Source organism: Mercurialis annua, linkage group LG4 (genome assembly GCF_937616625.2).
Source record: "Mercurialis annua linkage group LG4, ddMerAnnu1.2, whole genome shotgun sequence".
Lineage (NCBI taxonomy): Eukaryota > Viridiplantae > Streptophyta > Magnoliopsida > Malpighiales > Euphorbiaceae > Mercurialis > Mercurialis annua.
Window position 1 is genome coordinate 15,603,120 of NC_065573.1, and position 20,151 is coordinate 15,623,270.

General features: G+C 35.1%; 1 protein-coding gene across 2 annotated transcripts; it reads left to right on the plus strand.

Annotated features, from left to right (window-relative positions):
• The first annotated feature begins 4,590 nt into the window (after positions 1-4,590).
• On the plus strand, positions 4,591-9,606 carry LOC126677657 (amino acid transporter AVT1A). 2 transcript variants are annotated; one of them, XM_050372394.2, is made up of 13 exons: positions 4,591-4,968; positions 5,799-6,076; positions 6,160-6,374; positions 6,463-6,486; positions 6,577-6,757; positions 6,838-7,057; positions 7,138-7,273; positions 7,354-7,370; positions 7,597-7,745; positions 7,870-7,913; positions 8,126-8,188; positions 9,370-9,507; positions 9,539-9,606. In XM_050372394.2, the coding sequence occupies exons 1-12, from the start codon at positions 4,805-4,807 to the stop codon at positions 9,460-9,462; spliced, it is 1,584 nt and encodes a 527-aa protein (XP_050228351.1). In that variant the 5' UTR covers positions 4,591-4,804; the 3' UTR covers positions 9,463-9,507; positions 9,539-9,606. The 2 variants fall into 2 exon arrangements, with proteins under 2 accessions (XP_050228351.1, XP_050228350.1); XM_050372393.2 differs by having other exon boundaries at positions 9,370-9,606.
• The last annotated feature ends 10,545 nt before the right edge of the window (positions 9,607-20,151 follow it).

Genomic DNA, 20,151 nt, shown 5'->3' on the forward strand with positions numbered 1-20,151 from the left:
ACTTCAAACTCCATCCCACACTGCCACTCAATGTTAGGCGCTTCCCATGTCTCGTCAATGTCGAATTCACTGAGATCGACACATCTTATGTGGTGCGGCAGTTGAGACTGGTACTGTGTAAAATTACTTGGTTCTTCAACAATAACAATATCCTCCACATCATCTTCGTCGCTATCGAAGTGCTCGTCTTCTTCCTCTTCCTCACTGCCCCTCTCAGACTCACTAGAACCTACTACATTCAGCTGATCCATAAGAATTTCATTAGAAGCCGAAGTGTGATACTTCACGTAGAATTCTAACACCTTCAATGCCGGCATCCGAGCTGTCTCGCCCAGAATAGTAAATATGTGTTGGTCGCCCTGCACATCGAATAACGAGTACGAACATATTTCGTACCCTTGAACATGAGGTAGCCGGAAATATATCTTCGTGATATCCACAGGGCTCACAGTAGTAGATACTGTCGTTCTACAAATTTCGACCAACTTCCCAAAATTTATTCTTCTATTAAGCGGCACATGAACATAACGACCCCCCATATATTCAACTCCACGGGGAGAGTTTACGATGCTACCGTCACACCATATCACAAACAATATATCGTTTGACGCTATTACTACAAACATGTGTAATAAATAAATATTACCGCAATTTATACAATACATTACTCAAATTCACATTATGAGGCTTAATTTATATTTTTTTATATAAATAAAAATGGTAATTTCGATTAATTTAAATATATATAAAATTATATTTTCAACAGTTTATAAACAAATTATTTAATAATTTTAAATTATTTTATTTAACTATTTGTAAAATCGTATACACTTTGCTAAAATGTTATACATTTTATCAAATATTTATTTTACTTAAATATTTTTGTAGACGTTATAATATTTTCAAAATTATTATACGTAATGTCAATTCTATAATTTTTTCTATCTCATATTCATACTTAACATTTCAGTATTTTAAAAATATAATTCCTTAATAACAATTCTATAATATGACTCTCTAAACTACAACTTTCTAAACTATATACATATATCTAAAATATTAAACATTTACTAAATTTTAAATCTAATGATACAAATTCTAATATTTAATAATAAAAAATAATGCGGACTCGCCTCTTGTAATCCTCGTAAAATAATAATAGGACTTCAAGCTCTAAAAATAATCCGGTCAAACTCCAAAAATAATCCGGTCAAGCTCTAAAAATAATCACTGAGAGCTCTAAAATCGTCGAGCTTTCAAACGCCAAAATAATACATTACTAACAATTTTTTTTAAAGTAGGAATCACCACACCCCTTTAAATAAGGGTGCAGCCCGCAATGGCTCATTGCGGGCTGTAGAGATTTTCTGCCATGTGGCAGGGAATCTTGACCAGCCCGCAATGGCCATTGCGGGCTGGTTTCCACCCCGCAATAAGCCATTGCGGGTTGGATGGGCCCCAGGCACGAAAATATAATTTTCGTGCTCTAGGACACAAAAAAAGAATTGCCCCAATTAAGGGGGAATAAATTTGTCAAAACTCCCTATTTGTATCTCAACAGAAATACATTCAAGATGTTCTTATGAAAACGAATATGCTGTCAGCAAAGGCTGTGAGCAGACCATGCTTAAACCTTATGATGGTTCACCACTTTATGATCCTATTGAATATTGTCAAGTCATTGGTTCTCTCTAGTATCTCTCTCTTACCAAACCAGATATCAGTTTTGTAAGTTGGCTGAATTTATGCATCATCCTTTCCTTAGTCACTGGAATGCTATTAAAAGGGTCCTTCGTTATTTTCAGTGTACCTCTCATTATGGTTTATATATTTCAGCACGTCCAATAGTTTGTCTTCATGCCTTTGCCGATGCTGATTGGGCTGGTGATGCAGACACTCGCCATTCCACATCTGTGTATGTTGTCTTCTTTGGCTCAATACCAATCAGTTGGAGTTCTAAGAAACAACCCACTACTGTTCGCTCCTTGACCGAAGCAGAGTATCGTGCAATTGAATCAACTGAAGTCAACTGAATCAATAATCTTCTTAAAGAGCTTGCCATCTCTACTCCAGCTCCACCCACTATTTATTGTGACAATCTTGGATAAACTTACTTATGTTATAATCATGTTTTTCAGTCGCGAATGAAGCCCATTGCTTTTGACTTTCATTTTGTACGTGATCAGGTTGCCAGCAAGCTGCTTCAAATTTCTCATTTCCACTCGCATGATCAACACGCTGACTCTCTAAACAAACCATTAGCTCGCAACGAGTTCTATCTTCATCGGTCCAAATTTAGCATCCTTCTAGTTACCTTGCTCTTGCGGGGGCATGGCAGAGCACAATCTTAGGCTGATTGTGCTCACTTTGTATTCTATCCTTATTTAGGAATATTTGATTGATTTTGGTACCGTTGAATAAAGATAATTAGGAATATATTGTTCCCTTTGCTGTATATAAATATGGCATTTGTTGATAATAAAATATAAGACTTATTTATAAAATTCTTTTGGTACACCATTTACTATTTTGTTAAAATTATTTACAAAAATATTGTATTTTAAAAACTATCTAGAACACCGTCCTATATTAAGTTTCAGAAAATTACTACACTTAATAGCGACACATACTGGCGGATCTAAGATTAATATGAGGCGCCAAATTGTGTACATCCACTTATAATTATAATTATAATAATAATATCAAGGTTTATTCACCTAAAAATTTCAAATGTTTGCGACTTGTGTCAGTTATAGAAAAACTTTTTTAATGCACCAGATTTAGCCAATTTTGCCATATTTTGTTTCTTTTGTAGTCAACTTTGAATCAAAACGGAGTTATTACCCCCATGTCCTCCATATCACTTCCAACTCAGCAAATTAGCTCACATGGTAACATCCCACTAACCTAACTTAACCAAACTGATGGTTTTGATGATCGTCGTTGTCACTATTGTCGCTGAGCTCCCACCTGCTAAGATCAACAGGTTAGAAGGATTCGAGCCGGTGTTGGCTCGAACACCCTCCGATGCCTAAGTCAGTCTCTGATGAGGTCTCAGTGAAAGTAATGATGAGAAGTGAATATATGAGAGTTACCTGGCTTAGGCTTCGTCTATATATATGTTGCATAGTCTTTGTATCCTAATAGGATTGTTTCTCTATTAGTCTCAGTTATCTCTTTGAGATTCGCCTCTATCCCTGATCTTAAGGGATTTCGGTGTTATCTTGATATCTTCAGCTGTTATAGCTGCGTACTGGGTCAGGGACCTGAATAGATCGGTCTCTGGGTCCATATTCAGGGCCGTTGTAGTGAGTCTTGTCCCTTGTTCTGGTCCTTTATCCATCACAAACCAAATCAAATAATGAACCACATAGTAACCCAAGTAAAATCAAATCAAATTAAATCAAATCAATAATTAACTGATTACTAAAACTCATACATATTTTAAGAAAATTAATATTTTCTAATTAATATTAATTTATTTCATTTAAAAATTTGATAGATATATAATTAATTTTAAATTTTTATTAAATGATAAATAAAAAACAGTAAAATTCGAATGAAATAAAAAAAGCCATGTAAAAAAACGACATATTTTAACTAAAAAGATACAATTTTTTTCACCATAGATGATGAATCCAATTGGCCGGATTTTGATTTTTCCAGCCACCTTTGACCGGTACCACCTGAAAAGACAAATCTAGTCATCTTCTCAGATGAACATGGTTCGTCTTTTCGAATCTGAAAAAAAAAATATGAACAATTGGTCTGCTCAGATCATGAGAAGACGAACTGGATTCGTCTTTTGAAATCTGAGAAGACAACCAAGTTAATCTTTTGTACCACTAGATGATAAAGTTTGGCCTTCATAAATGCACCAATATGATCTTTTCCCAAGTGATACTGACCATAAAAAAAATTTAGCCAAATATAAACAATCAAAATTCACCTATAATTAACTAAATCCAGTTCACATTGTAGAATCTTACTACAAAAGAAAAAAAGGTTAATATGAATTGACTATCTTAATATAAAAGGAAAAAGGATAAATACTTTACATCATCCTATATTAAAGCTAGATCTTCAGTTGACTTGGTTTCGACTCGTTCAATATCCATTATAGAATCAAGCGGTTTTTGCTATTATAGAAAAGCACGAACGGAAGAGACGAACAACAATCGAAAAAGGCAAACTGAGAATTAAATAAAAAAAAAAAAGAGAATTCTGAGACAAAGAAAGAAAAGATAGAAAAAAGAATTTGTTTATGTAAATTTAACTTAAAATAAGATAAGATTTTTAGATATGGTATGTATTTTTATAATTATATTTACCATTAATATAGAGTGAGAAATTATAAAAAAAGGTTAAAAAATGATAAATACTTTTTAATATAGTATATTTGACAGATAATTCATAATTTTAATCCATAAAAAATTATTAAATAAAAATAAATAGTACAAAAATAATAAATTCTGAAAGAGAAATTGAATAAAAAAAATTAAAAAGAAGAAAAAGAATTGCATACGACACTTGCCATGCAGCGGATAAAAAGGCATGTTAGGCTTTTGTCGACTGGCAATATTATCTCACACATGGCCACAAATCAACACCAAACACACAATTATTTATAAACGAAAGCAAATCTCTTTTTAACTAAAATAACATATACTAACAAAAACAGTTCATAAAATATGTCTGCTAATCATTACTAACATTCCATATATGTACGCCCCACCTCCTACCTTACCAAATATTCGATTTTGTTTGATTTCTTGAAGTTGGTTTTTGTTATATTGAATTAGTAATGGCGGTGGAGAAAGAAACAGCACAGTTTTTGTTGGATGATGAGGGTGATGATAGTGGAGATATTGAAGTGAATAATAAGTTTGAGAGTAGCAGCAGTAGCAGTAGCAGTGGAGACGAGGGTGATGAGAGATTCTCTTCTCAGCAATGGCCTCAGAGTTTTAGGTAAATTTTTTTCCATCTTTAATTGGTTTTTAGTGATATTTGTTTGATCATCATATATATAGACTTAATTTTGATGCTGAATTTTGGTTAATATTTCAATCGCTATGCAATAATCAATTTCAAATTTAACTTCTAACTGTGTGTTGTAGCTGTAACTGTTTTTGAGCATTGGACAAATTTTAGCCTGTTAATGAGAGCTAGGTAGCAATCTGCTAGGTCATAAGGGCTCCCCCACCCCCTAATTATCCAAAAAAAAAAAGTTCATGTTATTTTAGGCCAGTTAAGTCCCGCTATTACAGTTGGTACAAGAGCCGACTCGGGCGCTTTGTAGCAATAGAAAAGTCGGGTACCAGATAACCGCAATTTGTCTTTAACCGTATAACTCGTATTAAAGTGGAAGGCTCTTTACCAACGGGGGTTGGTCCAAGTGATAAGCGGCTTGGTATCGCTTAAGTAAGGTCTTGGATTCGAGCCTTTCCCGCTGGCAGACTCACCCACCATGCTAGGTGCGCGACGCGGGTCGGATCCGGATTAGTCAGGGCGAAACTCTGGAAACCAGATGGACAACAAAAAAAATAAAAAAGTGGAAGGCTCTGGCAATGAGTTGATATCAGTTAGTCTCCTCGGGTTTGATTCACATGGTCTAAAGGACTCGTGGGATGGTTTCTGTCACAGAAAAAGGAAAATTATAAGGATTTCATATCAACTCAACAAGAATTTCAAATTACTTTTTGCAAAAACGTTTACCATTGAAAAATATTATCAATCTCAATGCCAAATCGGTTCCAAATGAAGTCCGTAACTTGTTTGTTTGCATTTTCTTGTGGCAGAGAAACAGTTGATTCGTACACAATCTCAATGTCACCGAGTTTGAGACTTGTTGGACGACAACAAAGTTATCAATATTCAAGTCTTGAAAACTATAATACAAGTATTTTAGAGAATGATACAAAGTCTCCGTTTCTCTCCGAGTATGAAAACAATTATGATAAGGAAGACTCTGATAGAATCTCATCAGCAGCGCAGTTGTCGTTCTCAAAAGCTTCGTTCGCTAGTGGCGAATTACCCCTTCCTCATGGATGCAGCTTCACACAGACTGTATTTAACTGTAAGCACTCATAAGAATGTGTTGTGGATAATTGTGAATTGTCTGTTGTTTATTCTGATTAGGATTTTTTTATTTTGTAACAGCGGTTAATGTAATGGTTGGGGTCGGGCTTCTTTCCACACCGTCTACAATGAAAGAAGCAGGCTGGGCAAGTTTGATAGTGTTAGCTCTTTTCGCATGTGTTTGCTGTTACACAGCTAATCTTATGAGACATTGCTTTGAGAGCAGAGATGGCATTGTAACCTATCCGGACATAGGAGAAGCTGCTTTCGGGAGATGCGGACGTCTTGCTGTTTCTGTGAGTTCTTCACTGGATTAATTCTCTTCTTGCTCGTCGTTTCTCATGACTTTTATGTTTCTGAAACTATTTCTTTCTCGTAATGCAGATCATTCTGTACATAGAATTATATGTAAGTGATACCTTATTTTACAATTAGCTAGCTTCTGCTTTATATACTATTATCGAGCGAATTTTTGGAATTTGATTTCTATCCATGCAGTCATATTGCGTCGAATTCATCACTCTTGAGGGAGATAATCTCACGAGGCTATTTCCTGGAACGTCATTGGATTTAGGCGGTTTACATCTCGACTCTATGCACTTCTTCGGAATCCTAACGGCTCTTCTTGTTCTTCCAACAGTTTGGCTAAGGGATCTCCGTGTCATCTCCTACCTTTCAGGTGTGCATTGAAGCATTCAAAATGTGAGTGAGTGATTCAGTGGATTCATCTAATTCTCGGTTTTTTCTTCTGTTTTGCAGCTGGTGGGGTTTTAGCAACAATTTTGATCGTTGTTTGTGTGCTTTTCCTTGGTACGGCAGGCGGAGTTGGATTTCATCATACGGGTCCAGCTGTGAGGTTGAGTGGCATTCCGTTTGCAATTGGTGTCTATGGATTCTGTTATTCTGGCCACTCCGTTTTTCCAAATATCTATCAATCAATGGCTGATAAGAGAAATTATACGAAGGCGGCAATTATATGGTTGTAAATTTTGTTTTCTGTGATGCAGTATGCTTTAAGTTTGTGTCCTGATGACTCATAACTGTTTTATCATTTTGCAGCTTTATATTGTGCTTTCTGTTTTACGGGGGCGTCGCTGTCATGGGATTTCTCATGTTCGGTGATGAAACACTGTCTCAGATAACATTGAATATGCCGCAGAATGCCATCACTTCCAAGATCGCATTGTGGACTACTGTAAGTAGTTGCCAAGAATATTTGATTATTGAATGAATGTTTTATGATTCTGATAACATTACATATTTTGAACTTTACAGGTTATCAATCCTCTTACCAAATATCCTTTTCCGAATTTATCTGTTTCGTTATTACTTAATATACAATAAATGCTTCTGCAAGCCAATGTCAGTTCAAACTCTGTTGACCTTTATGCTGCGAAAAAACTTGTCCAATTTTACAATTCGGTGTTTAATTTATTTTCATTGTTTAGATGTTTCCGCTTTATTGTTTGCGTCACAATTGGGATTGATTTATTTCATAACATTTTTCTTAACAATGCACAAATATGCACTGTTGATGAATCCATTGGCGAGGAGCATAGAGGAGCTACTTCCGCTTGGAGTATCAAATAGTTTATGGTGCTTCGTTCTTCTAAGAACATCCCTCGTCTTCTCTTCTGTTTGCGTGGCGTTTCTTGTTCCCTTTTTCGGTAAATATGTTTTTTATTTCCTTAAATGAAAGTTTATGTCAAATCTTAATGTTTATTTCTAGTTGACTGATTTCTCATGCCATTGAAATAAATGGACTCGGATGAAATCATCTCGTTATTGCAGGTCTAGTAATGGCGTTAATTGGCTCTGTTCTCTGTCTACTCGTGGTATGTAAAAACACATTGATGAATGCTCAATTTATCTTTTCTCGCATGTAATCTTTAAATTCTTCCGTCAATTAGTATTCTTATAAATGTCGGTTTTCGATTCAATTTGAACAATTTAACAATCGAAATAACCAGAAAGTTGAACCAAATATGCGTCTATGCTTCGTTATTTTATTTTTCCGTCTCTTTACGCTGATATGGTTTGATGTCAGGCCGTAATCATGCCATCACTATGCTTTCTGAGGATAAAGGGGAAGAAAGCTACAAGGACACAGGCAAGTGCACAATAACCTTTCATCAGTTTCTAATCCTAAACACCTGCTTAATGCCAATCAAATCTAATTAAATAATCGTCTCCATAATTTTTTAAATTCAATTCAGTTTAAAATTTGAGAGAGAAAAATTAATTTTTCAATTTGGTTTCCTAATGTTTTTGCATGTGAAAAATTTGCATATCTTTTTAGATACGGACTGAGCCAAAAAGATTAAATTTCACAAAAAATAAAACCAACCGAATTAATTGATTTAGTTTGATTAAAATTATTAGAAAATTAGTTGGATTTGTTTTTTAGAAAAAGATAATAATCTCAATATCAAGATATTTAAATTTAAATTAACTCGATTTAGCTTATAGAAAAAATTAAAATCTCGGTATCAATAAATTGAGTTTGCGTATGCTCATTTTTGCAAAAAACATCATGACTTTAAAATTCATTCTTAATGGCGTGGCTATTTTAAATCATTAATTAGGCTATTTTTAACTAATTTTTATTTAAGAGTAACTCCATACAAAAATGAAGTGTGTTTTTTTTCAACCACAAACTCTATCTCTAACCTTAAACAAATATTTTCATAATATTTTTTTTGTAGTACTATCATTAATATTATAATCCTTTATCATTTTAACAATTATACCTAAATTTAAACGGTTTTTACATAATTCATTTAAAAATTATTAATATTTATCAATAATATATATTTATATAAATATTGTTTTACTATTCAAATCAAATAGGAATTTAAGAATTGCACGAGAATATTACAAAATATTACACAAGAATAATAAAAATAATATAATAAATATGATTAAAGTATAACAATAATTTACTAATCTTCAGAATTAGTAAATTGCTTCCATAAATAATAAATTAAATCATTACAGATTGCATTATTAATTAAAATATATGAGGATTTTTATATATGTTTATTTACTAATTAATTATTTAATTTTTTTTATGAAATTGTATATAGGAAAATATAATAATAAAAATATGATTTAAAAATATATTTTATCATATGATGTAATTATATAGATTAATATTAATAGATTAAACAAGAAATTTATGATTAAATTAAAAGTTTAAAAGAATAGAATTGCAGTAGTACTAGAACGGGTTTTGAACCCTCAATTTTGCAGGTTTGTCTGAGATGTTATTTTGGTTTATTGTGTAAACAGTTTGTTTTGAGCAGCACAATCGCTACAGTGGGCATAATTTGTGCAATCTTGGGAGGGTACTCTTCTTTGTCAGAAATTGTGAAGCAGTACTAAACACAAAACAATTCTTGCTCAGCAATGATGATAAATCCATGTGTTTTTGCTGAGAATTTGTGATTTTGAATGTGACATAACACTACATTAGATGTAGTCTTTAAGAAACTATATCATTTAGTTCAATTTATTTTGCTTTTAATTTATCTTATCAAACTCTTGTGTTTTAAACCATATATTTTTTTTTTTACATGGTTCATGAGGTTTTCTGAACGGCTCTCAATTATGAGACGCCACCTTTAATCTTTTCACATTCAGATTAATTTCCATCCGAGTAGTATAGGTCTCTTACGGGAGGCAGATTCTGGCCCTAAATTTTAAACGGTTGTATACATGAGTACGTTTGAACCTGCGACCTCACTTAACTTAGGAGATCGCCTTACCAACTGACCTGCATGCCTAATTGTATTAATACAATAGTAATAGCTATTGCCTGAAGACTCGCAGTAAGTGAATGCAATGCTCTAAGTAAGTTATTGTACTTCCTTTGTCTTACAGATGCCCCTACAAATTAAATGTATTTTACTTAAATGTATTTTACAGATGCCTACAAATTAAATGTATTGCCTGTCGGCTAGGTTAGTTATTTCGGTTCGGTTCGATTTTTTTGGTTTGGTTTACGTATAAAAGTGACTGAAATTTTTTTACTCTAACAACCGAACTGAACCGACCAACCGAAATTATTCTACTTTTTAAAACCGAACTGAACCGAATTTGTCGGTTTGGTTCGGTTATTCGATTTTGGCCGGTTTTTGCACACCCCTATTCAGGCTAATCTCCAACCGAGTAGTGTAGACCCCTTGCGGGAAGCTAACCCCAAATTTTAAACGACAGTATATATGAGTACGGTTCGAATCCGCGAATTATTTAAGTTAGGAGAGCGCTTTACAAACTCACATGCATACTTAATTGTATTTATACAATATTAATAGCTATTACACGAAGACTCGCAGTAAGTGAATGCAATTCTCTAAGCAGGTTATTGTACTTCCTCTGTCTTACAAATGCTTACAAATTAAATGTATTTTACTTAAATTAAAAAATCACTTATTTTTTAAATATTTATTATATTTTTTCTCTAAACTAATTAAATGTTACTAACATCTAAATTAAATTTTATTATGATAACAAAAATTTAATAAAATGAATTTTTAAATTCAAATTTATTCTTTATTTTTTTTTATATTGATTACAAGGTATTATTAAATTAGTTAAACATTATTATGTGTAAGCTATTCTTCTGCTGAAATTGAACTTGTAAGCTCGGGTTAATTCCGTATAAGTGTTTATAATTGAGAAAAATCTCTACATTAAACTTCGTTTTAGACAATTTCTGATTTTGTGCCTTTTTTTCTTAAGATTTGCACAAGTATTCTGCGAATTTAAGGGTGGTTCGTAGAATACTTCTGGGAACCATGCATGTTCTCCATGCTGACTGCCAGCATGGAGAACATGTTAGCAGCTATTTTGGTTCGCAGAAGTGTTCTGCAGACAAAAACAACATTGTGTAGGTGATAGGTTTGATTCCCTGTACTGATTGGGAGAAAATTCTCCCAATTATTTTTCCCCATCATTTAATTGGGAGAATTTTCTCCCAATATTTAAAATTTATTTTGATTCGGTGTAGACACCTATTTTTTGAATAGGTAAAAGTGATAACGCATTGAAACGTACAATGATAATTTTTAGAGAAATTCGTCCGAGTGATGAGTTATCGATTCGTTTGTTTGAATCCAAGCAGCCGTGATTAGTGCCCAATTGCGAATTTGAGGGATTAAAACGTAATTAGTTATAAATAGCTTATAAAAATTCAAAAACGTTGTAGTTTAACTCCATAAATGACTAATTGCAGTATATTAAAAGTTTATGGGCCAAGCCCTTAGAGCCCTAAGAGCATTGTTTTTATACTTTCAAACACCAAAAATGGCTTTTAAACACTTTTTAGTTAGCCACCAAACTTAAATACGGGATTTAATTAATTAATTAACATTTAAATCTATCCTAACACTAAAAGACTTATCAATTCACACTCTTTCATCCATTTAAAACTCTATTTAGTAGAAACCTAACATAAGTAAACCTCTATCAAACCCTAGGTCTTCCTCACCACTATAAATAAGACCCATGTACAGTCTAGCCAGAGGTCGAAAAATTTAACCTACCAAAGCATATACCAGAACCCACAGAAACACACTGTTGGCCTACACCCTACACCCTGCACACACACACACACACACACACACAAGTTTTTAAAACAAGCTAAAAACGCTTTAGTCACTCAAAAATCACCCTATGGCGCACTGATCCAAAATCAGATTCTATATCAGGATCTCTAGAAAGCGAGCCAAGGACCCACAATGGTACTTCTGAGGATCCAAATCATTCTCTCATCACTTTTTATCACATGTAGTTCAAAACTGCTGATTTGATATGTTAGAATGATGCTAGGTTGTTTTGCTATAAAATTGCTTAAAACTAGATTCTTAACTTAAACTGATTGTGTCATGCTAAAATTGATTAGAAACGTATTAATAGTTTGTTTTAATATGATTTGTACATCATATCCAGATGTTACTTGATTCTGACCCGTAGACCGTATCCTATGACTATTTTTATGCTTTATTTTCCATTAATGTATTCTTAGAGATTTTTCCATGAAATTGGTTATTTTAGGTGTTTTAATTCGATTTTAGAGGATGTATTTCAATCCCAGTATGTGTATATATGTTTTCTGTTAGTTTTTATGTTTTTTAGTGTTTGCATGAAAAATCGGAGAGCAGGCGTCGCCATTCCTACTGTCGCGGCCGCCTGAGTACACTACCGGCGCCGGCAGTGCATAGTGCCACCGCCGGAACTATGAGTGGCACCATGTTCATTGATTCCCAGACCCAGATTTTGATTTTCAGATCCTACACACTTCGATCCTAACGTATTTTCTGTTTTCAGGGTTGTTTGAACTCGGGATTGGGCCTCGTTTGAGCCCACGTATAGATAATTAGTTGCATGACATGTTTTTAGACTATAAAGGGTCTGCCCCATTTTTATTCGAGCTTCGAAATCCAATTATGTAACCTGTCTAGCCAACCGGGCCCAGAAGCCTATATCCGATGCGATTAGAAACTTACATATCTGATTCTGAGCCCATCCGAATTCTGAATCGACCCAAATTTGAATCAATGGATTCGTATCAGCGAGACGAAGAACTTTTGTGTTATGACCGAGTCCATATTGCGACCTTCCTGACGACCGAATCCTATCGAGTGTCATACATTCTGGTTTACTAGGTTAAAAAGTATTTCTAATCTTGTATGTATATACACTGCCCCTATCTATAATGATATTGCTTAGAACGTTTTCCAAAAGCATGATTCAATCCAAACTTTAGCAGGTTTAAGGACTAACCAGATTAATTTAGTAATTAAATTAATCAAAACCAGCAAATTACTCAGAAATCATAGGACTGCCATAAAAAGGTAATTAGAGGTTGTATAGGTTATTCAGGATAACTTAATTATATCAATCAAATACTAGACATCCAGTTTTTAGGTTTTATTCATGTAATTAATCCAGACCATCCATTATCTGCTACTTGTTAGAAACCTTTAAGGTTAGATAAATGTGTAGGAGTATCTGCTACTTGCCTCACACGCCAGAATCGATTCATATGCACGTCTTAAATTGAGTCTCTTAACTACTTTCATCTATGTTTAATTTCTGCAATTTGAATTTCCAGTATTCGAACAGGGGAGTGGAATGTTTCTAGCCCAATCAATGATTCTTCCATTGGAGGAGGCTATTGCAGCCATTATGCAGGAGGAGAGTCGCATCATATTATAGGCTGTAAATAATGGATTGCCGGGAATTCGATCAGCATTGGCAGTCTCTAACTCAGGTAACACAAGTGCACAGGGGGAGACCCGCAGGTGCTACAACTATGGTGAAATAGGTCATCTGAGACCGGCTTGTCCTAGACCACATATGGAGAGAGAGTCAGGCGGACGTTGGCAGTCTGGAGCCTGTGGTCGTGGTCGTGGTGGCTGAAGAGGCGGAAGAGGGGGCTACCGAGAAAATCTAATGATAATAAAGGATGATGGAGAGACAAGGGTGTTCTTTACCGAAAAGGATGGTGAGCTCTTGGAAATACTGAAGAAGAAGCAGAGATCAGTAGGTGATAAGGACAGGAAGAGTGTGATCGAGGACGCATCCACCTCGTCTTCATCCAGGGGTAATAGCGCTCCTTATGCTCACTCAGGTAAAGGTAATTATGATGCACATGCTCTTGTCTCTATATCCATTGTAGATCACCAGAATGGATAGTAGATTCCGACGCATCTCGACATATTTCAAGTACAGCTAGTGAGTTCTCTTCTTATACAATGTACATGGTTTGGTTTGATTGGTTTGTAATTGATATTTTAATCCAAACCAATTATACTGGTTTGGCAAATTTGCATACCAAAATCAAACCAGACAGATTATAAACTAGCGAAATTGGTTTGATTTATTTTGATAATTTTTTCTTTGAAACTAGTTCAAACAATTATCTATTTATCATCTAAAATGAAAAATTTAATAATTTAAAATTATTTATTTATCATAAAAATAAATATTATATTTATATAACAAATTATAATAATGACTAACAAATAAAAAAATATTTTATAAATTTTTATATTATTAATATGATATTTTAATATTATAGAAATATAACATTTATTAATCGATAATAAATATATAAATATTAAATAAATAAGTAATAATAGTTATTTAATCAGATGATATTTAAATATATTATTTTACCAAGTATCAGTTTTAAAAAAGTAGCGATAGAAATTTTATTTTTAAGTTATAATATTTATAATTTTAATACAAATATGTATGTATGTATGTCTATATATTGGTTTGTTTTGTTTTATGTTGTTTTATAATTTTTGAAACCGCAAGTCAGACCAATAATTACTTTTTTATATTTTTCAAACTAAAATCAACACAACAATCTTCTAAACCGTATTATTTGGTTTGGTTTGGTTGAATTAGTTTGACTTGGTTGGTTTGAATTTTTTATGTACAACCCTACCTATACTCACGTAGCAGTTCCAAAAAACATTCAGACTGCTGATGGTACATCTTAGCCTGTAGTTGGTAAGGGTATAGTGAAGGGTACCAATTCTATGACTTTGTCCAATGTTTTGCATGCTCCTTCCTTTCCTGTAAACCTTTTATCCATTGGTGCAATTATATTCCAACTAAAATGTTCAAAAGGTGATATTTCTAGAGAAGAGGACTGGCCGGAGACTTGGGACTGGCACGTGGCATAGTGGATTATAGTACTTGGATAGAAACAGGATGGACTCAGCCTTTACATCTATGGTGGAGAGTTCTAGAGTAGAAAGATCTGGAAGTAGTGTGGAAGATGTGTTGTTGCGACATCACAAACACATGGGACATTCTTATATTAGTATGTTGAGTCGATTATACCCATCTTTGTATGAAAATGCAAATAAGTAAAAACTTGTGTGTGATACTTGTGAGTTTGGAAAACTTACTAGGAGCTCTTATGTTATTTCTGGAAATAGGAGTTCTTTTGCTTTTGATTTGATACATTCAGATGTTTGGGGACCTTGTTCTACATGTTCTATGTATGGCTATTGATATTTTGTGAGTTTTATTGATTGTTTTTCTCGTGTTACTTGGTTGTATTTAATGAAAAATAAATGTGATATGTTTGGCTTCTTTAAAGACTTTCACAGGGAAATTCAGACTCAATACAATGCAGTAGTGAAGGTATTTCGATCTGATAATGGGATAGAGTATACCAACAAGGCGTTTAAGGAGTACATGTCAGTTCAAGGAATACAACATCAAACCACATGTCCATACACTCCGGGACAAAATGGAGTAGCAGAGAAAAATAGACACCTTTTAGAGGTATCCTGAAGCATGATGATCTCGATGAATGTTCCAAAGCACTTATGGCGACAAGCGGTCTTGACAGCTGCTCCATTGATTAATAGGATGCCCTCAAGAGTATTGGAGTGGCAGTCTTCTTATGAACTGTTGAAAGGAGATAGTATCGGGATCCTTCCAATGAAGGTATTTGGTTATGTATGTTATATGAAGGACAATAGACCATATGTAAGAAAGTCGGATCCAAGAGCTGTGAAGTGTGTTTTGTGGGCTATTCAGCTACCCAGAAGGGGTATGTTTATTGAAGTCCAATGGAGAAGAGATTGTTTGTGAGCATGGATGTAAATTTTAGGGAATTTGAACCATACTGCACCTTGGAGGTGACCTCGCCCTTTGGAGACTCGCTAGATACTACATATGTGAGGCGAGAGGGGGAGAGTATTGACTGTGGGAGATTAATACATGTGGGAACGATGCCTTGTCCCGTTTTGAGGAAAGAACCCTCTATGGAGCCGAAAAATGAGGAGATTAAACCCATAGTTGAGGAGATTGAACCCAAAGATGGTGAGGTTTGAAATCAGGGGGAGTTGAGGGTGTATACAAGAAGGAGGAAACAAAATGAGGAAACATTCGTACCAACAAGTCCCTAGAGAGTAAAAATAGACACCTTTTCGAGGTATCCCAAAGCATGATGATCTCGATGAATGTTCCAAAATTGTAATACCCCAAATATTTAAATTGTGCCACGTGTAGTAAATTCCGATAAATTAAACTAATATGGGTTTAATTTAATATTATTGGGAATTTACACTAATTTTCATAGAGAGTATTAGCGGGATTTGAGGAAAAGGTTAGAAAATTAATATAAAATAAAATATAAATCCCGTCATGAAAATTATTTCGCCAAGGTCCGCGAAATATTTTATAGTAATAGTGGTAAAAGTTTCGAGTCAATCGGAGACCTTTTAAAAATTGGACGCGGATGCGTTTTGGGCTAAATTGCAATTTTTGAGAAGTTCAAGGACCCAAGTGTAAATTAGCCAATTAAGCCTCGAGAACATTAATTAGAAGATTATTGACAGAAATAATAATTTTGGGCTAGTATTATTTATTTGGAATATAAATAATACGTATATAATTGAATTAAAGCGGAAAATTAACCTTTTGATTAAAGTAGAAAGTTTAAAAGAAAGATGGTTTAAGTTAAAGAAATAAGGGATCAAAATGAACTTTTAGCCAACATATATAAACAAAATGACATGAATCAGATGAAGGGGAGAAGACCATCAGATGAAGGTTTTATACGATTAATTCGTAATCGTCGCGGTTTCTCCGTACGGAGTCGGAATCGAGTGATTCTCGCGCCGATGGATCAAGAATTCCGTTCTCTACTAATCCTAATCTTCAAATCAAGGCAAAGTAGCGAGAATTGGTGTTGAATTTGGAAAATATGGGCTGTTTTAGAGTTTATATTGTGTTATTATCGAACTCGCTGTAACTAGCTCAGTTTTAGCGTTTTTGGAAAAACAAAATGTTAGGTTTTGTAGGAAATGACGTTCTTAGCATGTCGGGAATGTCAGAGAATGGAGAAGCACCCGGAAAACGATCTTTCTGGGGGCTGCACATCGGTGTGCGGACGCATACCAGTTGGTGTCGTGCGGACGCACAACAGTTGGTGTGCGGACCCACACAAGGCCGTGCAAAAGCACGGGACCTTTCGTGCACTCGCACAGCCAGCAACCGCGCCTGTTTGGGCAATTTGCCCCGTTAAGACCTAATTTCCGACTTTTAGAATGTTAGACATTGAAAAGGAAGTACGGACACCGAAAACAAGAAATTTGGATATCGAGCATGACGTGTTCGATTTGGGTTTCGAGATATAAGAAACCTGTGATTGAAAATCGGCAAACAAGAGATATATTAAATATCTCGACTAAGTATTAGAATGTGATCAAAGTTAAGAGTCGTATTTGGAATACGATCGTGTAAACCTAAGTTTATAACTTAGGGTTTTAGCATTAAGTTTACGTTTATGAATTAAACGTACATGTAACTTGGATAGGTGACTGACGTATCGACGGGCTACCAGGCCAACGAGCTGGAGTAGCTAATGAATCAGGCGATGCACAGGACTTACGTTTGTGGAATCGTGATAACGCGGTTTTGGGATATGGGGTTCTGTGAGTTGCAATTTACTTTCGCGTATTATTTATAAAAGTTATTTTCATATTATGAATATTATGATTTTATAAATCGCATTTATATGATATAATGATTGTTTTTGAACTGAGACTCTAGTATACAATCCGAAGAAACTAGCTACCTATTGGGTGTCAATAGGCTGTGTGATCACCAGTATTTAGTCAATCTAGCGTGTTTGACTATGAGAAATGATTTGATACATATATATGCATGATATGATTATGAATACAAATTTTGCAGTTGGATATATGAATGCGATACGAGCGAGAACTCGATTAAAATAACACGAGACCCTTATCTAGTGGGTTGGACACACACTTTGGGACTAAAAGATTGGTCGCGACTGACGTGGTTGAGTAAGAATAGCTCCTGGGTCGGACCATTTGGATCATTTTGATTTGAATATTCGTACGTCATATTGAGTTTTAGGCTTTTAGTTTCTAATGGATCAAATGCTGGATTATATGTATTTTTGTACTAATGTTTTATTTGATATGTGATGTTATGTTTTTATAATACCGTTAGTAGTTTGCAAGCTCACTCAGTATTTTCCCAAATACTGACTCCTCGCTATTGTTTTCCAGGTAATCTGAGTTGGATCAGACAGCCCAACTCCTTTGTGTCGGAAGTCTTTTGACTTGCACAAAGTACGAATCTTTATAGAGCTGCAGTAGTCAGTAGGTGTCAGTATAAGATTAATGATTTGTTTTCAAATGGTATTTTGTATAGTAAACTCTGACATGATTTATAAATGAAAATTATTATGGAAAGGTGTTATATCCGTTTGAATTCGGTACCAATTACCGTGAGTGGAATTGGTTGTGATTATGGCTAGAAACAGGGTAGTGCTGGATATGAGATATCGCGCTGTAAGACCTTGGTTTCTAAGAATTGTTTTGCAAACGTTTTCAGGAAAGGAATACGAGATTTTTACATTTGTAAATATATTACTTAAAGAAGATTTCTGAAAACGTATTATACATAATGATATGTTTTAATCGCGAAATATTTATAGTGGTTTAAGCTTGCTACGGGATTTGAAGCTACCACTCCCATTCCCTAGCGCCGGTCGCTGCTCAATAATTTGGGTTGTGACAAAAATACTTATGGGGAAAAGCGGTCTTGATAGCTGCTCAATTGATTAACAGGATGCCCACAAGAGTATTGGAGTGACAGTCTTCTTATGAGCTGTTGAAAGGAGATAATGGCGGGATCCTTCCATTGAAGGTATTTGGTTGTGTATGTTTTGTGAAGGACGATATACCATATATAGGAAAGTTGGATCCAAGAGCTATGAAGTGTGTTTTTATGGGCTATTCAGCTACCCAGAAGGGGTATGTTTATTGGAGTCTAATGTAGAAGAGATTGTTTATGAGCATGGATGTAAAGATAAGGGAATTTGAACCATACTACACCTCAGAGGTGACCCCGCCCTTTGGAGACTCGCCAGATACTACATATGTGAGGCGAGAGGGGGAGAGTAGTGACTGTGGGAGATTAATACATGTGGGAACGATGCCTTGTCCTGTTTTGAGTAAAAAACCCTCTATGGAGCCGAAAAATGAGAAGATTGAACCAGAGTTGAGGAGATTGAACCCAGAGGTGGTGAGGTTTGAAATCAGGGGGAGTTGAGGGTGTATACAAGAAGGAGGAAACGAGATGAGGAAACACTCGTACCAGCAAGTCCCTAGAGAGGAAAAATAGACACCTTTTAGAGGTATCCCGGGGCATGATGATCTCGATGAATGTTCTAAAGCACTTACCGGGAGAAGCGGTCTTGACAGCTACTCAATTGATTAACAGGATGCCCTCAAGAGTATTGAAGTGGCAGTCTTCTTATGAGCTGATGAAAGGAGATAATGGCGGGATCCTTCCATTGAAGGTATTTGGTTGTGTATGTTTTGTGAAGGACGATAGACCATATATAGGAAAGTTGGATCCAAGAGCTATGAAGTGTGTTTTATGGGCTATTCAGCTACCCAGAAGGGGTATGTTTATTGGAGTCTAATGTAGAAGAGATTGTTTATGAGCATGGATGTAAAGATAAGGGAATTTGAACCATACTACACCTCGGAGGTGACCCCGCCCTTTGGAGACTCGCCAGATACTACATGTGTGAGGCGAGAGGGGGAGAGTAGTGACTATGGGAGATTAATACATGTGGGAACGATGCCTTGTCCTGTTTTGAGTAAAGAACCCTCTATGGAGCCGGAAAATAAGAAGATTGAACCCAGAGGTGGTGAGGTTTGAAATCAGGGAGAGTTAAGGGTGTATACAAGAAGGAGGAAACAAGATTAGGAAACACTCGTACCAGCAAGTCCCTTGTCCCGGTCTTCCTCAACTCTTGAGACACCTACACCATCTACATCAGACTCTGATCACTCAGGTGATATGATTCCTTTCCCTTCCTCTCCTAATCCAATTACTTTGAGGAGGACCTCTTGCAGCAATTGGACATCCTCCAAATCGCTTTGGTCATGGCATTGCTCAGTTTGTCTCATACCCTAACATATCACCTATATATGGAGCATTCATTGCATCATTGTACATTGTCTCTATACCCAAGTCTCGGCAGGTAGT

What these genes read in the sequence shown, in the direction of transcription:
- LOC126677657 (XM_050372393.2), top strand. Translation starts at nt 4,805, where the DNA reads ATGGCGGTGGAGAAAGAAACAGCACAGTTTTTGTTGGATGATGAGGGT. An exon ending in GCGGACGTCTTGCTGTTTCT is followed by an intron (nt 6,375 to 6,462) that starts GTGAGTTCTTCA and finishes CTCGTAATGCAG; the next exon opens with ATCATTCTGTACATAGAATT. An exon ending in AGAAAGCTACAAGGACACAG is followed by an intron (nt 8,189 to 9,369) that starts GCAAGTGCACAA and finishes TTGTGTAAACAG; the next exon opens with TTTGTTTTGAGCAGCACAAT.